Source organism: Podarcis bocagei, assembly GCF_964188305.1.
Source record: "Podarcis bocagei genome assembly, chromosome: 1".
NCBI lineage: Eukaryota > Metazoa > Chordata > Lepidosauria > Squamata > Lacertidae > Podarcis > Podarcis bocagei.
Genome location: NC_138125.1, coordinates 129,221,107 through 129,232,953, shown reverse-complemented (window position 1 = coordinate 129,232,953; position 11,847 = coordinate 129,221,107). Strand labels below are relative to the sequence as shown.

The 11,847-nt window shown below is 50.8% G+C and overlaps 1 protein-coding gene across 1 annotated transcript in view; it reads left to right on the top strand.

Annotated features, from left to right (window-relative positions):
* Window positions 1-11,847, top strand: part of LOC308581545 (uncharacterized protein) — a 60,548-nt gene continuing 48,701 nt past the window's right edge. The window contains exon 1 of the mRNA XM_081184087.1: window positions 1-2,247. Within this exon, the coding sequence (XP_081040213.1) occupies window positions 1,983-2,247 (265 nt within the window). The 5' untranslated portion in view covers window positions 1-1,982. The remainder of the gene's footprint in view (window positions 2,248-11,847) is intronic.

Sequence of the window (11,847 nt, the reverse complement as noted above, 5' to 3'; positions counted from 1 at the left end):
TTCCCATCAATCCGACCCCCCCCCCCCGTCTCCTCAGCCTGATAACGGTCTATCTCGCGCGTGCCGCTTTTCGGCGCGCGCATTCCAGGAGTCCGGCGCGGGTGGCGTGAGGGGTCGTGTCGCGTGGGGTGGCTCGTGAGGCGGCCGAAAACCGTCGCGTGGGGAGCCGCTTTGTTGGCCGGGGGGGGTGGAAGGGGAGGGGGCTTGGTCTTTTGTTGTTGTTGTTGTTGTTTCGGGGGCGGCCGTGAGGAGAGGTCATGGTGGTGCCGCTCAGTGGTTAGAGAGAGCGCTGAGCCAACGCTTCTCCCGCTCGAAACGGCCATCCCTGAGGGACGGTGCCCCGTGAAGGGGAGCCGTTGCGCTCCCCCCCCCCCGCCAGCCCCCTTTGGGGGCGGTAGTTAATAGACTGAGGGGGGGGGGAGAGAAGCCGCTCAACACCCTCCTTTTCCCTGGGGGGGGGGCGCCGCTCCCTTCGCCTCCTCCGCCCCACCCAGGCCAGGCCACGGGGACCTGCTTCTGCCTCAGAATCGAAGCGGCACCCGCGCAGCATTTAAGGTGGCGCGGAAGGAATCCCTCTCCTTTAAAAAAAAAAAAAAACTTTCTCTTCCCGCACCTTCTTGTGCAGGCGGGTCGCCGTTCACCCCCGGCCCCTCCTTCTCTCCCCACACCTCCAAGTCGTCCCCCTCCACCGCGGCGTAAAAAAAAAAAAAAAGCTCGGTGCTTTTGCCGGGGAAGCTCCGGAACTTGGCGCGCCCACCTTAAGAAAGCCCGGCTTGTTTGTTTTACGGTGGCGCTAGAGGGTCAAAATAAACCCACCCACCCTCTTCGGAAGCATGCGTGGGGTTGCGCGTTTATGCGCGTTGGGGGGGGGGGGTTGCGGCCAAAGCGGGACGCGTTTCAATCTTGCGAAGGGAGCGGTTTAGTCCGACCTTTTGCCCTACAACTTGTAATACATTTAAATGTTTTAAATGGTGGCGCTGTGTGGACATGGCAGAAATTGTGATGGAACCTCCAATTCGGGATTCTGCAGCGCAGACGAGACAGTGTAGATTACAACCCAGGGGCTGGCTTGCTTGACTTAATTGTTGTTATTGCTGGATGATGATGATGATGATGATGATGATTATTATTATTATTATTATATTTGTACCCCGCCCATCTGATTGAGTTGCCCCAGCCACTCCGATGGGGTTGCACTATCAGTTTATTATACCAAAGTAAAAAATAATAAGAATTCGATTGTTATGGAACAGGCTCCAGAACATCCTCGGAGAGGAAGGAGGGGTGTTGTAAATCAGTCTTTCCCTCTCCTTCAGTCGCTCCGAAATAAGCACGCAGGGACCCTTTGCAGAGCTAGGTGCGCCTGCACTCGCAGAGCCTAACTTCTCGTTGTTGTTTGTCCATGGAGTTTTCTTGGCAGGGATACTGGAGTGGCTTGCCGGTTCCTGCTCCAGGTGGATCCCGTTTGGTCCAAACTCTCCACTATGACCTGTCCATCTTGGGTGGCCCTGCACGGCGTGGCTCATAGCTTCTCTGAGTTGTTCAAGCCCCTTCGCCACGCCATGGAGAGCCTAACTTGGCCCTCCTAAATCCGAAGTTCAGAAAGTTGAGAGAAGCCGAAGCGCCCGGGCTTTTGTCCCGCAAGACCTCCCCCCCCCCACACACACACACAATTGGGGCAATCGGAACCCCAAAGCAGCCGTCCACCCCTTCGATCTCTGCAGCGAAAGCGAAGCGGTGTGGGTGGGTTTTTGTTTCGTTTCTTGTTTTCCTTTGCGCTTAGGTGCGTGCTGCTCCCAAGGTCAAGTTGACCCGCCAGCTTCGCCTTGGAGAATGTCGAGAAGAACCGCGACGATCTGGGCCCGAGGCCTGCCCTGCCTGCCTTCGACGGCTTGGAAACAAAAGCTGGAGCAGCTCCCCGCTGCCACGCGCCCGCGCGCACAATCGCAAAGGAAAAGAAACATAGTAACAGTCGCCCGCCGATGCCGGGGCTTCGGTCAAGGGCGCTTGTTGTTTCTTTGGGGTTTGGGCTCTGCTGGAGCTCGGAGCCTGGCGCAGCAAGCGGAGCGGCGGCGGCGGCGGCTCTTGCTCTCTCGCTGCTCGCGTCTCCAAAGGATGGGAATCATTATAGACTGCAGAGGGCTCGCCACTCTCTTTGCCTCTCTCTTTTCTTCTCCGGGCTTCGGCCCGCACTAGGAAGTGCTGCTGGCTGGCAGTCTGGGAACCACGGAGAAGCCCCTGATCCGGGTAAGAGATTAACTCCAGATCGTTTCCACTTGAAATCGGAGTAGGTTGCAAGAGGGCCCCACCCATCCCGGGAAAGGCAGCGGTTCTGCAGCAGAGGATGAACTAACTTTCTCTTTCTTTCTTTCTTTCTTTCTTTCTTTCTTTCTTTCTTTCTGGATCTTAAGAGATCTTTTCTTGAAGACCTTCATACAGACGTCTTCATCTTGCTTTGGCAGCAAGAGGCGCGGGGGGGGGGAGGCGGGGGCGAAGGTCGCGTGCGCGGTTGAACTTTTGGGGCACGGGCGTAGGCTTCCGACGACTCAAGGTGAGGGTTATGTCTCTTATCTTCTTGCCCTGGTCCTGGACATGTAGTTCGGTGTCCATAGTGTTCTTTGCAAACGACTGGAAGTTGGAGCATTGGCCCGAACTAGCGGAAGTAAATTGTGCGGATTTGGAAAAGCGGCGGGGAAACGATCTGAATGCGTGAGAACTTTAAAAAAGAAGTTAAATCTAGTGGGATTTTCCGGGCGGGGTAGGGGCTGTTTTAATTTGCCAGGAGGCGTTATCTGACAAGCCGGTGGGTAGTAGGAGAATGGCAATGGTCCTCTTACCTTTAGGATCCGGACTGGTGGCCAAAGTTGGAAGAACGCGCGGTTTTTAGGGCTGGAGTCGTTCTGATGGTAGGATTGGGTTTAAAGGCAGGATCTTCCCCCTTTCCCCGGTTGGTTCGTCACTCTTCTTCTCACCGATGGCTGGAGAGTGTCAGCCCAAGCTCCTTAAAGGAGCGATTTCATGTAGCCCACGAGCTGAAGATCCTGACTGCCATTCGGTCCCTGATCGCGTTTCACGCCGCCGCTCTGTGTGAACAGGCTGATCGCAGGACGGTCAAGTTCAACCTCCTTGCAGCGAATACAACCGGATTGTTAACTTATTCATATTTTATAAAGTGTTAATATTTTATAAAGATTTTAGGGAAACTATTGATTTTAAATTATTCAGCCGCTCCTGGGATCATTTTGAATAATGCATACAATTAAATACGTGCATAAAAATGGTCGCAACGGTTTGCGAATGTAGCTTCTATTCTTTCGCCATTTCCTTCCTCGTGCAGTTTGGATTTCTTTTGACGTATTTAAACTCCCCCCCCCCCCGGAACCCCTTATGAAAAGTAAACCCTTGTGGCTGTCCCATCGCCAAAAAGGTTTTAAGCGTTGTTATTCCTAAACTCAGATTATTGTAAAACGGCATGAAACTGAATTTACTGCCTTTTAACATCTACCAAGTGGCTCTTATGAAGTGTTTTGTTTTTAATAATAATAATAATATCGTATGCTTCAGTTGCGGAAATAAGCACATTTGCATGGGGTGGAATAAATAGATGGGCACAAGAGTTTCTAATAAATTTACAAATCCTCCCCGCTCAATAAAGGCGTTTTCTGTTTCAAATTATGTATGGTTTCTTAGTTGATCGTTTTCACATATTGTCTTTATTTGAACAGGAGGAAAAACTTTCCCCCTCTCCTGCTAAATATAAAATCAATTTGCAGTATCTAACAACGTTACTTTTTCAGCATTTTTTTTTAAATAATCCAGCTCGAGGAGGCATTTATTCTTTGGAATATTTGAGTAGTTGAAAAGGAAAAAGGAAAACCAAGACAGAGGACTCTTTAGTTCAGGGCAAATCCAGTGGCATAAAAGAGTTCTCAGTGCATTTCGGGTCAAAACGTCTTGTAGCTTGATTTAAACCAACTAAGACCCTTTCAGGTTGGTGGGAGTCTCCCTTGGCAGTCAAACCACTCACAACATTTGCCATTCTTGAAAGTACTTTTGCAGCATCGTTCCTTCCGTGAGGTTCGCGGGGGTCCCTTTTTCTGCGGCCCCTTTCCGATATGGATTTAATAACCCAAAGGAGAGCCTCTCTGATGCTTCCTTTTGACATCCGAACTCTTGTCTTGCAGAGTCCTTCTTTCTCTCCATCTCCTTTGGAGTGCCAAGCGCTCAGACTTCGGAGGTCTGCAGAAGCAACAAGCTCTCGAGCCAAGGTCACGCAAACCCTCCAAATTATTTGCTGGCTTCGGCTTCCAGCGCCCTGGCTGACAAATTGCGCCTTGAGGCGCCTCTGTCTGGCTAAAAAGAGTCTCTTATCTGCCCGGGGAGAGGATAATAGTTCGCCCAAAGGGCTTACAGTCTATTTAGTTAAAAAAAATCAGAGGCGTCGGGGAAAGCCCCTCTGCAAGAGGGAGTTCCACTGCCTTTCTTAGGGGAGGCGAAGGAAACCACGACGGCCTCCTCCTGGAGCCCGGCCGCCATGGAAATGAATTAACATCGTTCCAATGAACGGGCGGAGACCCGCAGCCTCAAGCCACCGGCTCTGCGGAATGGGCCCAAGAATAATACCGTCCAGGCAGCCGCAGCGGCCTCCCAGGAAGTGGGAGAGGAGAGGCCCTTTAACTTCTATGGAGAGCAAGAGAATAGATGTAGCCGGCCGGGCCCTGCGCCTTCGGCTGCAGCCCTATGCCTGTTTACCTGGGAGTAAGGCCCATTGACCCAAGTGGGGCTTGCTTCCGAGTCGGTAAGGCTAGCATTGCACCGTGAGACTTCTCAAAGAAGTCCCGCAGTGACGACACTGGCAGGGCAGCGACCCCGGCTTCGGGTTAGAGGCTGTGGCTGCAGAACTTTCTGGGAGTAAATAGGCTGCGAATAGCAACCTGGGGATGCATTTAGCAAAGAAGGGTCTGCGCGCAGGGTGTGTGTTTGTGTGTGTGTGAATGCATTCCTGGGGAAGACCTTAGGTTTTCATTAGAATTCGCGTGTGTATGTGTCAAAGTCATACAGGGAAAGGTGCAGAGGGGGGGAATGGGCAGTCTATGGAAAAGGAAGGCTATGTGCTCATATGTGATTGGAGGATATATTTAAAAGTGAAAGGCTGCGTGCGAGAAAGGCAGCGTGTCTATGTTTTACCCAATTCACACGTTTCACTTAAGGTGCTTGAAGTATACATCTTTTATATAAATATGTACACCTTTTGTGTGATTGTATATGTGTGTATCTATATACATGTCCGTTTCGAATGTGGAAAGTGTCCGCATCATAGAGACGCGTGCGCCTCAGGCACCTGAGACTGGCCGCAACTCCCAGTTACGGGCATACACTAAATTTGACTCGGTGTAACGTGAGAAAGGGCCCGAACGTCCCCCTCTTGAGATAAAGGGGGGGAAACACTTCTCAGTTGCCAACAAAGCCGACTGAATGAACTTTCCCGAAGGTGAGAAGCGGAGGAACGCTTCCGTTTGTCGTAGTGGAGAGATGGGCCCTCCGATCCTAAACATAGATCCGATGCGCGTTTAAATTGCATTTTCTCTGTCTCGGAAATGCCACTCCCTCTAAATTCCACGGGACTTAACTCCCAAGGAAGTGTCTGTAAGAGACTTCTTTTAATGGGCCGGAGAGGGCTGTGGGAAATAAATGCCTGCTGGACTCAAGTATAGGAGACGAGGAGGAGATAACGCGGGCCAGTCCGGCTCTTGCTTCCAGAGAGGAAGGCTGTGAGTTTTGCAGGCCTTCCTCCTCCTTCTCCATCTCCCTTTGGCCAAGCGGGAGGCGCCCATCCTGAACTGGAAACGAGGATCAACACACACAAACAGAAACACCACCGCGGACTCCTGTTGCTCATCCGCTGGGATGCGCTGGCAAGGACAGCAGGGGAAAGGAGGCTTGCTCTTTGCGCACGAGGTTGCTTTGGATCGCGGCGTCATAAAGGCGCAAACGGGGCTTCCTTTCCCCGCGCTGTCCCCAGCTTAACTGGACTGGATCCCCGCGCTTTCCCTTTCAGAGCAAACGGGGCTTGATCGTCCTGATCCCGAACCCGCCTTTGAACAATGCAATAATCCGGAGGGAAAGACTCTGCGCTGGAAGTCGGAGGAGGCGACCAGGCTGCTTGGCGTCCCGGGCATCCGGCTCTTGCGCGGCTTTCCAAAGGCTTCGCCTTGGAGCAGCGCCCCCGCGCGTTCAGGCCGGGTGTCGCGCGCCGAAGGACGAGGGAGCGTCTCTCGTGTTGCCCGCTGTAGTAACTTTCTCCTCGCCTGTCTGCGCTCAGCTCCAGAGCCCAAAGGATAAAGTTTCCCTGGAGCTTCTTACCTGACCGCATTCTCACTCACCGGGAGACGTAGCAGGACACGGTTGTGCAAAACCTGCAAATTCTCACGTGCTGTGTTGCGGGGAGGGATGGAGGCTGCGTTTAAAGCTAAAGTGGTCAGAGATGAGGGGAGCTGTGGTAATCCAACAACATTTGGAGGGCCACAGCTTCCCCATCCCTGGAGGAAAGATGTGCAGGTGAATTCCTTCCCTTCTCTTCCTCGAGCTCAGATGAAGCAGCGAGGGGCGTAATACTTCTTCATTATTTTTTGGGGGACCCCTGACCATTAGGTCCAGTTGTGGCTGACTCTGAGGTTGCCGCGCTAACCTCGCTTTATTGATCGAGGTAGCCAGCCTACAGCTTCCGGGTCATGTGGCCAGCATGACTAAGCCGCTTCTGGCGAACCAGAGCAGCGCACAGAAACCGTTTACCTTCCCGCCGGAGCGGTACCTATTTATCTACTTGTACTTTGACGTGCTTTCGAACTGCTAGGTTGGCAGGAGCAGGGACCGAGCAACGGGAGCTCACCCCGTCGCGGGGATTCGAACCACCAACCTTCTGATTGGCAAGTCCTAGGCTCAGCGGTTTAGACCACAGCGCCACCCGTGTCCCAGTTCTTCCTTACATAAACCCAATGGGACCTGTATATATTCAGGATCCCAGTCCGCTTAAGAGCTACTTGTTTAAGGTTAGGAGACTCAAGTGCTGGGGGAGGGAGGGAGGGAGCGGGTGCACATACTGAGCTGGGAATCATCGCTCTTGTACCGAGTAGACCACCTGAATGCAAAGCAGCGGGCTCCACTGCTGAGCTCGGGCCCTTTCCGTGTCAACAAACCCCAGACTCAAATCTTCCCCCCTGCTATTCTACCACTAACTCGCTTCAAGCAACACAGTCATAAATACCAGCCCGTGTTAAAGGCTGCGATTAAGCAGTAGTAGTATGGCCGCGAAGCGCCTTGGACAGACGCAAGCGCTATACAAGTCTCATTCGTCGGATTTGGAATGTCATCCTGTTCTGCGCTTTCTCTTGGAAGTTGAGCCCAGCAAGCCGTACAACCCTTCAACGGTCGAAACAGGCCGAAAGGGTGGGTTCGCCCTTGGTGGAAAGGAATCAGGTTTGCTCTGCCCATAGTTACATTTCAGAAAGAGCAAATCTCCAGTCTCATGCGGTCAAATTGGATTACTGGGAACACTTCGATTCATACCCTGCATTGGGCGTGTTTTCCATGAGTCTTTAATGGGAGTTAATCCCAAAAAACCGCATTTTTAATATCATTTTAATTTCATTTTCTTACATTTGTAGCCCGCCTTTCTTCTTCTACCAGGGAACGCAAGGCGGCTTACATGTGGGTTCCCAGGCACTGACCAGACGGGCTTAGCTTCGGCAAGGTAGAAGTCTCACGTGCCTAACGCAGATAGCACATAGCAGGAGAAAATGCCCATCTTTTATCGCGTCTCCCTCTTACTGCTCAAGTTCTCGAGACGGCTCTCGCCTCCTGGATGTGCTTAGGAAACGGGTTTGACGCAGAAGCCCCCACCCCACCCCTTGAGATATAATAGGTATAATAGATAATAAGGAGACTCGGTATTCGTTTGGGATTTTATCTGTCTCTATTATTTCGAAATAACTCAGCTGAAATGCCTTGCGCTGATCTCCGAATAAAAAAACTATTACAACCCCACCGAGCTCCCCGGAACTTAAACGAGTTTAGGATTAGTCGCTTCTTCCTCTCCCCGCCCCATCCTAAACATATTTCTGCAAGAGGGCACGCCGAATGGTTTGTGGCAGCTGGCGTATAAAAGAGGCCGTGGACGCCTGCACTTTAAAGGCCAAATGCCGGCATTGAGCTGAATTGTGCGTTAAACGCGAATTTCAAGGCATGAACACAATTAACACAGCTTGGCCTCACACGCCTAACACCCATTCAGGGACGCAAAAGGGAGCACTCATTGCTGGAGAAGACTAAAGGGTTAGGGGAGTCACGCGCAAACTCCTGAGAAACGTCTAAGCAGCGCAAGGAGACAAATTCTACTCCTCGTCTGCTCTTGTTATAACCTGTATAATCTGAATTGCAGCATCCCGTGAACTGCGCTCGCTCTCACCCCGAACTAATCACGTTTGTTTAAGATGTGTTAGAACCCTTTTAAAGGAAGAAGGGAGGCCTATTGACCCCCTCCTACAAGGGGAAAAAAAGTTATGGAACGAGTTTCTAGAGAAGTGTGCAAAGTACTGACTGCGTCTGATCCGCAAAGGAGATCGTTTAAAAGGGGATTAGCGCAGGTGATAAGGAAGGAAGATTCTGACTGAACTGAGTACGAATGGGCAATCTCTTATTAATCACAAATTTGGGAAGAGATGCTCACATACTTTTATTTATTTGTTTGGGGTATTTTACACACCTCTTTGTCTCCGAAGAGACGCCCAAGGCGGCTTACATCGTTTCAGCAAGCAGCCCATAAAAAGCAAAACTGTTTCCATCCAAATGTGTTATGGATCGCGCGGCCATAACTATAACAGAACAGAGAGGAGGAGAAAAGAATGTTAAACATTAACCGGGGGTGCCGCAGGAGCCTGTTTTCATTATCAGAATTTTATTAAATTCTGCTTTTAGATCATTCTCAAAGGAATACCTCTGCCACACCGTGGGATGCAATCCCATTTGCAGATCAGTTAATCCCATTGTGATCTATGGATTACTTCCATGTAAGCACAGGGATCGGGCTGTTTACCAGTCATGCGGCAACTGTGCGCGTGATTTTGGCGTTTCGGAGAATTTGAAATACGCACGCATCTCACACCCAGATTCGATCTATCAGAACATTCCAACGCTAGGGAACTTTGGAAAGGGAAATCGCCTAATCCTATCTGAAAAGCGAGGAAGACCCCCAAACCCATCACATAATTTACCTGCGCCTGGGAAAAGTTGTTGTTAAAGTTGTTGTTAATGTTAATTATCACCACCCAGATGTTTAATAAGACTTGCCCCGAAATCCTTGTTAAGTAATTTCTATTGGTTTCATTATAAAGCGTAAAAATAAAACTAGATATTCCCGGCCTAAGCACACTTGTTTATCTGCGCGCGAACCACATATCTATGGTGGTTCACGCGCAGATAAACAAGTGTGTCTAGGCCGGGGAATATCAAGTTTTTTATTTTTACGCTTTCTAATGAAACCAACCTATTTAATTCAGACTTGGATGTTAACAATTTGGCAGCTCGTCTTGTTTTATTTACACGCCAATTGGTTTTAAATTAATTGTTCCCTGTCGACCAGTTTTGAACATCATTCAGTTTGCCCTAACTGGTGTTGTAAGTCCCACAAATATTTTAAACATTGCTATCATGCAGGTAAGCGATTATGCTTTTAAATGTGAAAGATGGGATACAACTGCTATAAATAAACACATCATTGTGTCCTCTCCGTGACTGCACACAATTAATGTCTCAACAAGGGTGTGGCGCCAGAGATCTAAATGGTTTTTATTTTTTTTAAGGATGGGGGTGTCATTTCGTTTGTTCCAACTCTCACTGTTTAATAGACGCCCTTGTGACCGATAAAGCAGACGCCTTCGATTTTAAAAAGCACGCCGACCCTAGTTCCATTCAAATTAAACTCCAATTCAACAGTTGGCTCTCAGACCTGGAGGTCGTAGCCGAGCCTTGATGACGCACAAACTCTGCTCTCCCTTAAATGACCCTGGAAGCACAACACAGGAAGCTAGGAAATCCACGCTGCCATTGCATCGCCTGGAGAAAAAAAGGCGAGATCCTAAATTTGTTTTCACGCGTCCGCGCATTTACACCAAATGGGATTTCAGGGCTGGAATATTATGGACATTATTAGTAGGTCGCTCGCAAACTTTAAAAAAATCCTTTGGCTCGGTTTGTTCCCAAAACCGCGATTTTTTTAAACCCCATGGTTCATGTTTATTAAAGATTTTTAGTATATTCTCACATTCTTAACTATCTGCAGGGGTGAAAGAAAGCAGAGAGGGAAAGGGGTTTTGTTTTGTTTTGCACCTCGATTTCATTTCAAAATCGCGTCTCAGCCACCCTCGCTTCTTCTTATTTTTTAAAGGAAAATTAACAGGTCGAAACGACCACTACATGGATTTACATTAGGAGCGGGGGATGTTGAACGCACCCTCGTTTTGCACAGAACGCTATGCACCCAAACACGTGTTGACTCGGTACCTGAACCCACCCACATAGCGGATTCCCTGAACTGGGGGGGGGGGTCCCCTTTGCCGTCCCCATGACGGATCTCAACCTATGACCTTACAAATACTGTATGTTATTTTCTTAATTCGATTTGCACCAATAATTATCTCCGATCTCTCATTAATGCCTCCCCCCTCGCCACACACGCAAATCAAAAAAATAAGTTTCAGACACAGTACGATGAACAGTACAACAACAAAAACAGCAACATTTTGATTCCACCTCCCCCCCCCTCCGCCGCCGCCGCTTGTGCTTCATTTTTTTTCCCAAGCCCATCACAAAGATAACGTTAGGCTTAAAAACAAATAAATCTGCGCGACGGTGGGCGAAAACATCTCAAAGCAAACGCGAAAAGCAAAAGTCGAGTTCTCGGTTCGCCTCAAGGCTTACACCTAATCTCAAGGGACTTTACAGGGAAGGGTTTGGAGAGGCGGCTGGCCAAAGTTTGGGACCTCTGCGCGCATCCCTCCTGGATTTTTTTACGGCCCAAATATATGGGGTGTTGCCAGGCACATTGACCGCCACCCGCTAAGAGAGAGCGCGAGAAAGACCTTGTAACACACTCTTTTGACCCTGGGTGTTAAGAGGTGGGTAGGGAACAATCAGCTGGAAACGGAGCAGTTCCAAGAATGAAGTTCAAAGGTCCACAGGTGCGGTGCAAAGTCTGCTTAGATCCTCACACCCCCACCTCCATTTCAGCTTTCCTTAAACCTCCTCCCCCCCCCCCACTGGAAGACACGCGAGTATCTCCAAGGGTGAGGAAGGACTGAGGGGGGCAGGGACCAGGGTGAGGAGGGGGCAGCGGCCAGGGAGAATGACAGGACCGGGTTTTGTCAAGCGGGGGAGAGGGTCCGGAAACACCCCCTCCACAAAGGCCGGACCCTTGTTACGCGCGAGTATTCAGAAAAGCCCTTTCTTGCGCGTCGAGAAGAGTGCGCGCGCGGATTCCCTGCTCCCGAGCCTCCTTTCTGAAACCTTCTTTCTGCGGCTCTCCGCCCCGAGGGGCTCCCAATGGTGGCGAAAAGCAGAGGAGCTCGGGCGCCTCCTCCCGAGGAAACACCCCCCCCCAAGCGCCCTCTGTGCGCTTGGCTAGCAGAGACAGGCGACGGAGCCTCCCCCCGACGGCGCCTTCCACCCACCCACTCGCCTTTGGGGGCTCACCGGTCACAGGGCCTCCTCCTCGCGCGCGCTCTCCGGGACCCACGCGGGACCAGGTCAGGCCGCGGCCGCCCGCCGCTAGTCCACGAAGCGCCCGCCTCCTTC